The following is a 13,825-nucleotide window of genomic DNA, read 5'->3' as shown; positions in this document are numbered from 1 at the left end:
CTGCCTTAACAAGGCGGGAGCGATGGAGCACATGTGATAATGAATTTGGCCTCTGTGTGTGATTGAATACTCATACACATGTGTATGTATACATACATACACCTCATACATATAGGCACACACACATGCAAAACTATTTATCTTTTGCACATTTTTAGTTTAACTTAAATTTGAACAATTGTAAAAGCTTTCTAATTTGAAAAAAATCTAAAAACTCATATTCCTATACATATACACACTCTGTGCGTGTGTCTGTCTGTCTCTCTCTGTGTCTCTGTGTCTCTCTGTCTCTCTCTCTTACACACACACACACACACACACACACACACACACACACACACACACAAACGTTAAGATGGGATAGATGATGCTTCTAATAATCCCAGTTTGTGGAGGAAGGCAGGAGTGTTCCCCTGGGCAGCTCAGTGCCGGCTGAAGGAGGAGAGAGGTTGCTGCCACTCTGATTACACTCTTAAACCAGACACGAGTCATTGTTTCCCAGTCCCGGAGCTAAAATCAAGTTCCAAGAGTGATTTGGGAGCTAGAGAGATGCTTCAGTGGCGAAGAACACTCACTGGCTGCTGCCTTTCTAGAGGACCTACACGTGGTGGCTCACAGCCACCCATAATTCCCTCTTCTAACATTCATGGCACAGGCAGGCACATGAAATAGAAGTATATTGTGGCAAAACATACACATAAAGTAAGTCTAAAACAATTGGCTTAATGAGTTACTACAATTCATTTTTAAAAACTGGAGTGTGCTTTGTGTGCACCTGTGCATGCAGGCCTATCCCTCCCTGAGTGTGCATGTGGAGACCAGAGGGCCACTGGCATGTTCCACTGTGCTCAGCTTTCCGAGTGCTAGGAGGCTGATGTCAGGCCTTACTCATGCTTCACAGCAAGCGTTCTACCCCGGCTTGGCCATCTCTTCTCCTCTGTGGCCATCTTTATGGGCTATACATTTTTCAAGACAGGGTTTTTATAGACAAGGTTAGCCTTAAACCCCCTGTATAATGAAGGGGTGAGGGGTGACCAATGGGTGTGTGTGTGTGTGTGTGTGTTCCGTTCTCTGTTTTGTGGGTAGTTTTAAGCTGCCTGATAGTGGCAGGAACTGAACTCCGGTCCACTGGAAAACAACAAGTACCCTTAACCACTGACTACCTCTATCCATAGTGTTTAATTTTACATAATATTTTTATGCTTGAAAATCTCATTGTCTTGTTGTGCTTACTTGAAGCAAAAATTTGTTTCAGCCAAATAACTTGCTTCAATAAAAGTTGAAAACATTTCTTTTTTTTTTTTTTTTTTTTTTCTTTTTTTCAGAGCTGGGGACCGAACCCAGGGCCTTGAGCTTGCTAGGCAAGCTCTCTACCACTGAGCTAAATCTCCAACCGGAAAACATTTCTGAATAGAATTATTACCACAGTTGCAGAAATGAAACAAAATAACCAGTTAGTATTTATGGAACACTAAGCTAAAAAAAGTTTAGGCATAGCTCAGAGGTCAAACATGCTTAGCATATACAAGGCACTGGATGTAATCTTTAAAGAAGAGGAAAAGGGCCGGAGAGATGGCTCAGTGATTAGGAGCACTGGCTGCTCTTCCAGAGGGCCTGAGTTCAAATCCCAGCAACCACATGGTGGCTCACAACCATCTGTAATGGGATCCGATGCCTTCTTCTCTTCTTCTGGTGTGTCTGAAGACATTGACATTGTTACCTAAAACAAATAAATCTTTTTTTTTTTTTTAAAGAGGAAATGTGCTTCGTGGCGGGGTAGTTTGGTTTGGGTTTGTTTATTTGTTTGTTTATTTAGGACTGGGATCTCATGTAGCAGGCTGGCCTCAAACTCGAGTGTTGTCGGGTGATCTTGACCTCCGTGTCTCCTACCTCTGTCTTCCAGCAGTACACACTAACATCGCTTTCAGTTTGTGCAGAGCTGGGGATCAAACGCAGGGCTTCATGTACTGTGGACTGCTGCTGCATCAGCTGAACCTCGTTCTAGTCCCAACTCCCATCTGCTGAGGAGTCCACGTGGAGTCTCTTAGTCCCTTTGCCTGTGCTAGCCCAGGAGTAGATAGTCTGCAGTTGAGTGCTGCCCATTTGTGAATCAGTGTAAGATCTGTCTTCCATTCTGCCTCGGGATGGAAGGACTGACAGATAGGAGTGGATGGGGTTTGGCTATGCAGCATCACCAGATTTGTTTTTCCTTTGTTTAATTTTTGAACTTCTTAAATTATGAACCAAAAAATTGCATAATGATATTTCTTCTAGTCAGCCATCTTGTGACAGTTGATCACTCTTGAGTTAGACGCCATGCCATTCACATTTGGGTTTGTTCTCATTGCTAAACTTCTTGTTTGTTGTTCTGCTTTGGCATTGAGACATTTACATCTCCGACAGAGCGCCCTGGTCAGAGTCCAGCTTGCTCTCTCTTTTGTCGTTTGGTGCTAGGCTTGAACATGCTAGGAAAGCCCTCCACCTCTGGAACTCATGCTCACCTTAAGTAGGACTCTAGAATGCGAAACTTGCTCTTGTTCATATTTTAAAAAGGTGGAGATTTGAGAAAGTAAATGGAGAAAGAAAATTAAAGAGATTTCAGGAAACAATACTTACGGGGTTTGGCAATCTTGTAGCCTCCTCCTCTGTGGGCCTTTAATGTCTTGGTGCCTCTTGCAAAATGTTGGAGTTCACCCAAGGAAGTGCATGCTCCACTATTCTCCTTTGAGAACCACTGTTAGCTGGCCTTGGGGAGGAACTTGTGCAGAGCCTCAGGCTCTGATGACATGGCCCTTACACCCCGAGCTTCCAACCTCCCCGCTTACCTGCATACGCTTGGGCCTGTCCACATTTTGACATGGAGTTGGGAGTCTCATGAGGTCAGCCATAAGCACAAAATTCTTTTTTTTTTTCTTTTTTTTTCTTTTTTTCGGAGCTGAGGACCGAACCCAGGGCCTTGCGCTTCCTAGGCAAGCGCTCTACCACTGAGCTAAATCCCCAACCCCAAGCACAAAATTCTTATACTACTTCAGTACAGTGTCATGAAAAGCATCATATTCAAAACAAAGCTTTGCAAACCCAGGCTGTTCATCGGCAAATCTCGTTGATCTTTTCAGATGGTACAGAACTTTCAGGAAGAAGCCTGCTTTATTCTGGACACAATGGAAGGTAATAAAACAGTAAGACATACTTTAACATGTATTGTTGAAGGATGTGTGAGGTGGGTTACTACATGCCATGGCGTACACAGATCATAAAAGAACCTGCAGAACTGGTTTTGTTTTCTAGCACGTGGGTTCTGGGAACCAAACTCAGATCATTGGGTTTGGCAACAAGGACCTTACCCCAGTGAACTGGATGGCCAACCCCAAATGAATGTCTCTCTAAGAAGGGGTGTGTGTGTGTGTGTGTGTGTGTGTGTGTGTGTGCGCGCGTACACATGTACGTGTGGAGGCCAATGGACAGCCTCAGGTGTTGTTACTTAAGCACTATCTACTTTTTAAAAATTTGTTTCGACTATTCTAAAGAATTCTTTTTTTTTTTTTTTCTTTTTTTCCGGAGCTGGGGACCAAACCCAGGGCCTTGCGCTTGCTAGGCAAGCGCTCTACCACTGAGCCAAATCCCCAACCCCTGTTTCGTCTATTCTAATATAATTCTATTAAAATTACATGAAATTTTTATTTTTATGTGTATAGGTGTTTCACCTATACATTGCAGTGCCTCTAGAGGTCAGAAAATGGCCTCAGACACCCTGGACCAGAGTTAGAGGTTTGAACTACCATATATGGGTGCTGGGAATTGAACTGTGGTCCCCTTCAAGGCAGCTAGTGCATTTAACCACCGAGACCACCACCTTTAAAAAAATCATTGTGGGAGTGATTGTGCACGTGTGCATGCTTGTGCATATGTGTGCCTAAGTGTGTGTGTGATGTGTGTACCACGTTCAAGCAGGGGACTGAAGCAGTCAGAAGTGGAGTTGAAAACTGTTGTGAGTATCTGTATGGCTGCTGGGAACTGAACCTAGGTCCTCTCAAAGAGTAACAGGAGCTCTGGCAGCTCTCTAGCCCCATAGGGGATTTTTCCTTTGGGCTTTGGTTTGAGACAAGCTCTCAACATTTTTTCCCAGACTATGGGTTTTAACTTCAGCTTAATTTGCTTAGCATACACAAGGCCATGGGATTGATCACAGGTCCAAAACAACAAAAAGATCTTTAATGTTTTACCTTTTTTGAGGTAAAATATAGCGACGCTTTTTGATGTGGTCTCTATCAAATGGAGGCCGAGTTTCAGACGAGCAAACTAACTCAACCTCCCAAGTGCCAGGCACATCATTCCCAGGAGTGCGTTTTCCCTCCTTGAGATGGGAAGTGTTGAGATCAGGAAGTGTCATTATTGGACGTTCTTTGTTAAGTGTCTTCTTGCTGTCATCAGAGAAAATTACTTCTGATAGCTCTGCCATTTTCTTGCACATACCCTTAGTAAGTGAGGTCAGGGTTGTTTCTATACCTGTTTAATTTACGGCGGGGTCCCATCTTGGCAAGCCCCAATATAAATAAGGTGGCAATATTGAAAGCCAATTTGCATGGTTCCAGCACAGAGGAAGAAAGAGACCAGGAAGCAGTCTCATCTACATAGCCAGTTCCACGACAGCCAAGACTACTACATAGACCCTGTTGGGAAAAAGAGTATTTAAAAGCCAGATGTAGTGGCAGGGGCCTGTCGTCCCAGCACTTAGGTAGTGGAGACAAGAGAAGTACAAGTTCAAGCTCATCCTCTACATAGTGAGTTTGAAGCAGGCCACGACTATGTAAGATCTTGTCCCAAAAGCAGAGGTGGCTCAGAGGTCAGGAGCTCGTCTCAGGCCCAGCTCTGGCTCCCAGCACCTATTAGTGGGTGACAGTTGTCTCTGACTGCAGTTCCAGGGGACCCACACTCTGACCTCGGAGGGCACTGCAGGTGCATGTGTGATACACGTAGAAACATGCAAGCCACCCCCCCACACACACATACACACTAAAGTAACTCTCTAAACAAACAAAAAATATGGAAGGGCTTCAGTAGGGGAAGATGTTCAGCACCCAGCCGTGTGGCCTGCGCTCACAGTGGAAGGGAAGAATCCGCTCCCACAGTCTCCTCTGACCTCTGCGAACATACCATGGCACCCCTCCCCTAAAATAAGTGTAATGATAAATATTTGTAAAGCTTTTAATATAACTTGCCTTTCCAATACTGTTGCTTTACAACATAATACATTGTAGAGTACATTCTGACGAGCTTGTGGCTGACGTGATGCTCTCACTGCACACCGTCCATTGTAGGAGAGGGCACACTCTGTACCCCTGGCCCAGGGACGTACAGGGTTGTAGTTACATCTTTATTCCACCTGTGTGCTGGTGTGTGCCACCCCCCGACCGTCCAGTCTGACGTGTCCTGGAGCTCGCCTGTAGGCCTGGCTGGCTGCGAAGTCACAGGTGCCAGGGTTAAATGCTCTGCCAGGTACGAGGCTCTGTTTGACTTGTTAGTCCCTCTCACGTGATAATTTTGCCCTTGCAGTTTTACAGGAGGCTAAAGATCACCTTCTCTCTCCCATCTTTACAGCGGAAACCAGTGATAGCTATCATGTCATTCTCAAGTAGGACAAGCCTCTCACATTCGATGGCTGCCGCTGCCTTCACCTCCGACGACTGCCCTTTTGAAGGGGACATGACTGGAGATTAAAGGTCTTCAAGAACCTGGCACATCTGAATGTTGGGGAGGGGGGTGTCCAGTGCAGGGCGAGCAGGCCCTAAAGTGGAATCCCAGACCCTTGTATTGGCCCCTGCTGTATGACGTCTTCAGATCACTGGCCAGACGTGGAGTTCAGTGTTTCCCTAGGTTCTGGGTGCTGGTGACAGCGGTGAGAAGCCTGGCCCTTGGGGTTTGTAGAGGGCAGAGTGATAATGGGAGTCGTGCGATGTCTTCTGGAAAGAAGTTTAATTTTGTGATATAGAGCTCTGACATTTTCCTAACATAAAAGTGAACATCTGTCTTCATAAAACCAAGCTATCTCTTTTATATCAAGTCTGTTGTCAGCTCTGCTCTGTTCACAATGTGGTGAGGAGAAACAGAATCTCTCCTCACCTTCTTTTTGAGACAGGGTCACATGTTCTTGCTTCTACCTCCCAAGAGCTGGGATTACAAGCTTTTGCCACCTGCTCCGTTTCTGCAGTGCTGGGCTTGAACCCAGAGCACGGCCTCCAACTGAGCTCCAGCAGGCCCTTCCCTGTGTTCAGACCGTCTCTGGATTTCTAACTTGGTTCACCTGCAGTACCACAACTGAGAGTGATTTTGGCTAATATGTATTGGGAGAGACCAAGTGATAAATCCTGTGGGTGGATTATCTTGTTTTATCCCCTTAATAAACTCAAAACAACTGGGGAAAAGTGACTTGAGGATAAGGAAACGCAGATGAAGTGTGGGAGGGGGTGGATTGATGCCACCAGATGCTACCCTGTGTGCCTGTGCTCACCATTAGTTCTTTCTGGGGCTATGCTGGAAACTGATGGACAAGCCACAGAAGGAGGCAAACACCTAAATATAACCACAGTCGAGTCCCATAGAGCAGATGACACCCGGTGTCCCCAACCTCAAGCACAGAGCTGGAGGTGAGGGACAAGTGTGTCCGACTCCAAGTTCATTGTTCTTGAGTGATATCCTCAAGCTGTTTAAGTAAATGGCGACTCTTCCGTGCTCTTCCCTACCCTCCCCTGTCTTGTTTTGGCCTAGTGGTTTTTTTTTTTTTTTTAATGTAAGTTTTATAAAAAATACATTCTTTCCCCTTCAAATTCATGCTGTGTTTATTTTTCTGCCTTTCTTCAAATAATTGTGTATCTGTGTGCATGTGCAGAATTTTAAAGCACTTGGGTCCTCCTTTTTCACATGTATAGTTTGTTTTGGCTTGGTTTTCCAAAAATAACATTTCTCTGTGTAGCCCCGGCTGTCCTGGAACTCACACTGTAGACAAGGCTGGCCTCAAACTCCAAGATCCCCCTTCCAAGTGCTGGGACTAAAGGTGTGCGCCACCAGCGTCAGGACACATGTAAAGTTTTGCCAGAAATTTCCTTAAATTTTGTTGAGATGAACAAAGATAATTAGAGATTCTGTACTGAATTTGAATTTGTGTGTGTTTTGATAAAGCTTAGATTTTTTATAAGAGTTTTCAGTTGTTGTTGCTGTCCATTAAAATCAGCCTGTAGTTTGGGGTCCTAATTTCTTTTGGTTTGAAACAAGTTTTCGATCCTGAAACCTGAAAATTCCTCACAGTGACATAGGCAGCTTGACATATTCGGCCACGTACTTCCCTGGTGAGTGCTCACCAGCATCCCACTTTGAGGTGACATTTCCAGTTGTGTCATGGTGGAAGGACTGGTTCCCAGTCAGGGCAGCAGCTCCTTCCCCTTCCTAGTGGCAAATGGGAGAGGTGAAGTAGGAAGACTTTGTGTTGTGTGAGACGAGACCTGCTGCTGCTCTGGCTGGCTTAGCACTTGGTACACAGCTCAGGCTGGTCCTGAGCTAGAGCCTCATCCTCACACATGTGAGATCCAAGATACTCGACGCCATGCCTGGACTTGACTCCTTCCAAATGCATGAATCTCTGATTCTTGTGAGGCACAAATGGTGCATATAATTCTATCAATATATTAGTTATAAATTACATGCCTTAGGCGGCTGGAGAGATGGCTCAGCAGTTAAGACTGCTGGCTGCTCTTCCAGAGGTCCTGAGTTCAAATCCCAGCACCCACATGATGGCTCACAACCACCTGTAACTCCAATTCTAGGGAACCTGATACTATCTTCTGGTCCCCAAGGGCACCAGGCACATGTGTGGTATACATACACCCATACACACAAAAGAATAATTTAAAAAGCTAACCTAAAAGTTATATGTCCTAATTTTTACTCAAAGTTACTTTTTATTGGAGTAGTCCTCAAAATTACAAAAGTGAATTTATATACCACTGTAGTTTTAGATTTTGGTTTGTTTTTTGTTTTTTGAGATAGGGTTTCCTGGCTGTCCTGGAACATGACAGCCAAGATCACCTTGAACTCCCAGGTATCCTCCTGCCTCTGCCTCTTGAGTGCTGGGATTAAAAGCATGTGCCACCACTCCCTGGCTTGTTTTTGTTTTTAAAAGATGGGCTAGCCTGAGATTCCAGAGGTAGACTGGGATGGCCTGGAACTTGTATCTCTTCTGCGCAAATGCCAGGGCTAATTACACCAGAAACTTCCCTTAGGCCTTATTTGAGTCCCCCTTTTAAGGCATTTACTGTGACTGATAGCTTAGTGATAGGACACTGTGATTGTACTCCACTGTGACATATTTCATTATTGTCCTTTTCAGTTAAATCAACAATCTAAATCAACATTGTGAAAGTAACATTTAAAATTGTCATAAATAAAGGATATTGCTTTTTTCCCTTTAGTCCTATTCTAAAGAGGCAGCCATTGATGGGAGGGGGGGTTACTCCCACGTTCTTAAACACTCAGCAAACCGAGGTAGGAGGGTTGTCTTAATCCGTGATAGAGATTGTCTTAATCTTGTTTTTCTTTTATTTCTTTTTTTAACTGCCATAAGCAAGACAACTTGTAGAAGAAAATCTTGAATTTAGGGGCTAACGATTCCAGAGGGTTAGCTGGGGGCAGGCAGACATGGTGCTGGAGCCACAGTTGAGAGCAGGAAGCAGAGAGAGGAGGGCAAGCCCACTCGAACACACTAACTGGAAATACCATGGGCTTTTGAAACCTCAGCCCATCATCCCTAGTGACACAGGACCTGCAAGGAGGCCACACCTCCTAGTCCTTCCCAGACTGTCCCACCAACTGGGGACCAAACATCAAACATGCAAGCCAGGGAGACCACTCTCACTCAAACTACCACAGAGACCTTGTCTCAAAGTTAAAAAGAAAGAAAATCACAAGAACAATTTCCTCAACACATTTAGGCACATATGTAAACCCCAGAAACTCATATATGTGATTTAGTTGTGTTTAACACGCCCTGTGCACCTTCCTATGCACGTTCTACATTATCGTTTTATAAAGTGGGTTCTGGGCTCCCAAGCATCTGTCTTTCCAGCTCACTAATCTCCCACTCTTGAAAGGGCCCTTTTCCTTCTAAATAAGCTGCCTCGGATACTGCGTGCCATGTGTATGTGGGGTGTGTGTGTGTGTGTGTGTGTGTGTGTGGTGTGTGTGCACACACATCCCCCTTTCCCCCTCAGAATGCTGTTTAAACCCATTTGGAAAGATTTCCTTTCTGTGCTTTTGCACATAACTCAGATATATTCTAGAAGCAAGATCTGATGGTGGCTGGACGTAACATGGGAAATCCAGGGGCCTCTGGGTTCAATCCCAGGCACCACCTAAAGTCAGGCAGGCGTACTTGTAATCCTAGCACTTAGAGGCAGAAAGGCTAGAGATTCAAATTCAGCCAGGGTTGGAGGACATCCTTTGAGATCCAAAACAAAAACCGAGGAGAATTTACACTTATGTCTCCAATGGTTGATATTAACCAGCTTAACATTCATTCAAAAGAGGGTATATGACAGGCAGAATAGGTAGAATTTAGGTCTTTCAGAAAAATGATATTTTATCCTACTTGACTTAGTGTTTATATTTTTTTTTCTCTTGAAATATGAGATCCCTGGTACCAACTTCTGTCTTAGTTTTACTGCTGTGAGCAGACACCATGATCAAGGCAACTCTTTTTTTTTTTTTTTTTATTCCGGAGCTGGGGACCGAACCCAGGGCCTTGCGCTCGCTAGGCAAGTGCTCTACCGCTGAGCTAAATCCCCAACCCCCAAAGGCAACTCTTATAAGGACAACATTTAATTGGGGTTGGCTTACAGGTTCAGAGGTTCAGTCCATTGTCATCAAGGTGGGAGCAGGGCAGCATCCAGGCAGGCATGGTGCAGCCAGAGCAGAGAGTTCTACATCTTCATCTGAAGGCTGCTAGTGGAAGACTGACTTCCAGCTAGCTAGGGTGAGGGTCTTAAAACCCACATCCACAGTGACACACTTACTCCAACAAGGCCACACCCCTAACAGTGCCACTCCCTGGGACAAGAATATTCCAGTTGCTACAATATGCATACAAGCTATAGTTAAATGGGATTATTGAGGAATAAAAGGGAGAAGAGTCACTACAGGACTCAGGAATTACTAGTCAGTGTTAGTCCTATTGCTCTGATGAACACCATGGCCTAGAGCGCCTTTAGGAGGAAAGGGTTTATTTGGTTTATACTTGCACAGTATTGTCCATCACTGAGGGAAGTCAGGACAGGAGCTGACGCAGAGGCCATGGAGGGGTGCTGCTCACTGGCTTGCTTCTCATGCCTTGCTCAGCCTGCTTTTTTTTTTTTTTTTTAGATTTATTTATTTATTTATTTATTTTTTTGGTTCTTTTTTTCGGAGCTGGGGACCGAACCCAGGGCCTTGTGCTTCCTAGGTAAGCGCTCTACCACTGAGCTAAATCCCCAGCCCCCAGATTTATTTATTTTACTTGTATGAGTACACTGTTGCTATCTTTAGACACACCAGAAGAGGGCATCGGATCCGGTTACGGATGGTTGTGAGCCACCATGTGGTTGCTGGGAATTGAACTCAGGACCTCAGGAAGAACAGTCAGTGCTCTTAACCGCTGAGCCATCTCCCCAGCCCCAGCCTGCTTTCTTATAGCATCCAGAACCACCAGCCCAGGGATGGCCCCACCCACAATGGGTGGGACCCACCCACCACTACTTAAGAAAAATGTTCTCTTTATAGGCTTGCCTAGAGCCTGATCATATGCAAGCTTTTCCCGATTGAGGTTCTCACTCAGATGACTTAGCTTGTGTCAAGTTGACATAAAACTATCCAGCACAGTCCCTAAGTGCATTGATTGTCAATAAGATGGTCCAATGTTAGGGCCCAGTAAGAATGTTCCTCCGAGCACTGCACGGAGGGTTGGCTCAGTGAAAGCATGTGCCCTCCTCCAGCACCCCCTTATTGGCTCTCAACTGTCTATCCAGTTCTGGGGGATCTGACTCCTTGTCTAGCTGGAGAAGGGATTGACGGTGGTTAAGAGAAAGCACTTGCTGTGTTCATGGAAGGCTGGGGTTTGGTTCTAGCACACACAGGACTGACGACAACTATCTACAGCTGAAGTTCAAGGAGATTAATCCAATGCCCTCTTCTGACCTCTGTATGCATAGATTGCAGGGGCTTTTGGGATCCCGCTGGAGGTCTAATTATGAAGACATGGAGATATTTGTATAGTATAAGGCTGTTGGCCTTTTTCTGGGGCTGACTCCCAGCTACAAGCTAATTCTTCAGAAGGCCACATTTCAGTCTGAACTAGTCAGCAGCAGGACAAAGCCCAGTCCATCTCTCTCTGGGTTGCCCTTTGGCCTTGGTGAGGGCTATGTGATCTTCATAACAAGTTGCGTTTTCACATCTCAGAGAACCATCATTTGGGCGGATGAGAAGGACAAGCATTTACATATAGAAATACAGGAAATACCACTCTCCTGCCAGCACTTTGCCCTCTGCCTGCACTGCAATTGACAATACCTGGGACACAAACTACAAGCTATCTGATATGTGGGAGAAAGTCATCCCGATATGCATACATCTCAGCAAACCATAAACATAAAATTCCTTTAAAACAGCTTTTTAAATTTTTTTTCTTTTCTTTTTTTTCAGAGCTGGGGACCGAACCCAGGGCCTTGCGCTTCCTAGGCAAGCGCTCTACCACTGAGCTAAATCCCCAACCCCTAAATTTTTTTTTTCTTTTTCAAGCACTAAATTTTTTTTTAAAAGAGAATGTTTGCCCACATTAATGACTAAGAAGCCGTTTAGCTGAACATGGTGGTACACAACTCCCCCCTTTCAATGCAAGCACTGTCACTGCTAGGTGTCTGCCCAGCCTTTCCTTCATGCACATGACCTTTCGTTTGATTATTTAGAGTCTCACTGTGTAGCTGTGGCTGACTTGGAACTCACTATGTAGACATGTGGGTATGTACACGTGAGTGTGCAGGTGCCTGCACAGGCCAGAAGCAGGGATCCCCTGGAACTGGAGTTGCAGATGATTGTAAGCCACCGTGTGTGTGCTCAGGAAGACAAGGTTCATGAGAGTTGGGCATACGCGGTGGGAAGTGGGTTTATCTTCAGGCAACGAAGCAGTCCAGGGATCCCCGCATTTCATCGTGTCTCCTGAATCTCAGCAGATCGATGATCAGTGCACGAAATCCCAAAGATATTTTTTACCTGGTCTGCTGTTTCTCCCTTTGTGCTTTGTGGTGTTGTCTCTGATGTTGCCTGATGTAGAAAACTGGAATTCACAGCACCTTTTCAAAGCCACTCTGTCTCTGTTTTAAAGGTGAGAGGGCTTAGTAGCCAGTTGCGTTGGCTTCATAGTTTATTGGTTATGTGAAAAATGTACTAGGACTCGGAACCAGCACTTTTTCATGAGAAGCGCGCGCGCACGCACACACACACACACACACACACACACACACACACAACCTACATATAGTTTAATCCTGCTGTGCATCTATCTAGCCCATAAATACTGTGCTCTTAAATGTCAAATAACCAGATTAACTTGGTATTGAGAATACAATCACCAAAACAACTCTTTAAGTCATATGGAATCTAGTCATGACAGAAGACTAAAAAAAAATAACAAATACCACAGGTAGTGATGTCAAGGAGGGAAAAGAAAGACGGGAAGAAGCAGTTATTTCAAATCATGGCTCTCATTACAACACTCAAGAAGCTGAAGCAGGCCTTTACAATGGGAGGCAGGAGGATCTTGAAGTTTGAGGCCAACCTGGTCCACAGCCAGGGCTACACAGAGAAACCCTCTCTCAAACAGATAAACAAACAAACAAATTCAAAACCATCTTGACCTACAAAGGCCCTGTTCAAAACCAAACTCTCTCTCTGTGTGTGTGTGTGTGTGTGTGTGTGTGTGTGTGTGTGTGTGTGTGTGTAACCTCTCTAATATGACATTTGAATAGTCACTAAATGAATCAACATATGGATGGTTGGCATAAGATTTTTTTTTCTTTTTTTTTCCGGAGCTGGGGACCGAACCCAGGGCCTTGCGCTTCCTAGGTAAGCGCTCTACCACTGAGCTAAATCCCCAGCCCCGGCATAAGATTTTAAAGGGTTGGGGATTTAGCTCAGTGGTAGAGCGCTTGCCTAGCAAGCGCAAGGCCCTGGGTTTGGTCCCCAGCTCTGAAGAAAAAAAAAAGAAAGAAAGAAAGAAAGAAAGAAAGAAAGAAAGAAAGAAAGAAAGAAAGAAAGAAAAAAAAAAAGATTTTAAAGGCAAAAAGCTTGAGGTAGCCTGAATGTTGATGGAGCTACAGGAAAAAGCTAGGAATGAGATGAGTAGAAGGAAGCAGAATGACAGATTATGGGAGGGGGAGCCACAGGATAGACCTAGAACTTGCCTTCATCGGAGAAACAGGATAAGAAAGAAAGGCTATAGGTTTTAGACAAGTCCCAAATAACCTCTTGGTCCGCATGTTGCCTATTTTAAAGACGAACTGCAAAACTGTGATTATTAGAGATTATAATAAACAAGAATAGAAAAATTTAAGAACATGAAGAAATCAGCAGGTATGGTGGAACATGAGGCAGAGAGGCAGGTGGATCTCTTGAGTTTGAGGCCAGCCTGGTCTAGAGTGAGTTCCAGGACAGCTAGAGCCATGTAGAGAGACCCCCGTTTGGGGTGGAAAAGAAACTTGAAATCGATCCATCATTGCTAGTAATTTCTCGTATAAATTAGGCCAGCTGC

General features: G+C 44.8%; 1 protein-coding gene across 4 annotated transcripts in view; it reads left to right on the top strand.

Moving 5' to 3' along the window:
• Nucleotides 1–7,234, top strand: part of Tfcp2 (transcription factor CP2) — a 42,223-nt gene extending 34,989 nt beyond the window's left edge. For all 4 annotated transcript variants that reach the window (XM_006242341.5, XM_017594896.3, XM_017594895.3 and 1 more), the window contains 2 exons: nt 3,117–3,168; nt 5,599–7,234. In XM_006242341.5, the coding sequence (XP_006242403.1) occupies nt 3,117–3,168; nt 5,599–5,636 (90 nt within the window). In that variant the 3' untranslated portion in view covers nt 5,637–7,234. The remainder of the gene's footprint in view (nt 1–3,116; nt 3,169–5,598) is intronic.
• The last annotated feature ends 6,591 nt before the right edge of the window (nt 7,235–13,825 follow it).

Source organism: Rattus norvegicus, chromosome 7 (assembly GCF_036323735.1).
Source record: "Rattus norvegicus strain BN/NHsdMcwi chromosome 7, GRCr8, whole genome shotgun sequence".
Classification (NCBI taxonomy): domain Eukaryota; kingdom Metazoa; phylum Chordata; class Mammalia; order Rodentia; family Muridae; genus Rattus; species Rattus norvegicus.
The sequence above is the reverse complement of the archived record's forward strand: the minus strand, read 5'-3'. Positions and strand labels throughout refer to the sequence as shown.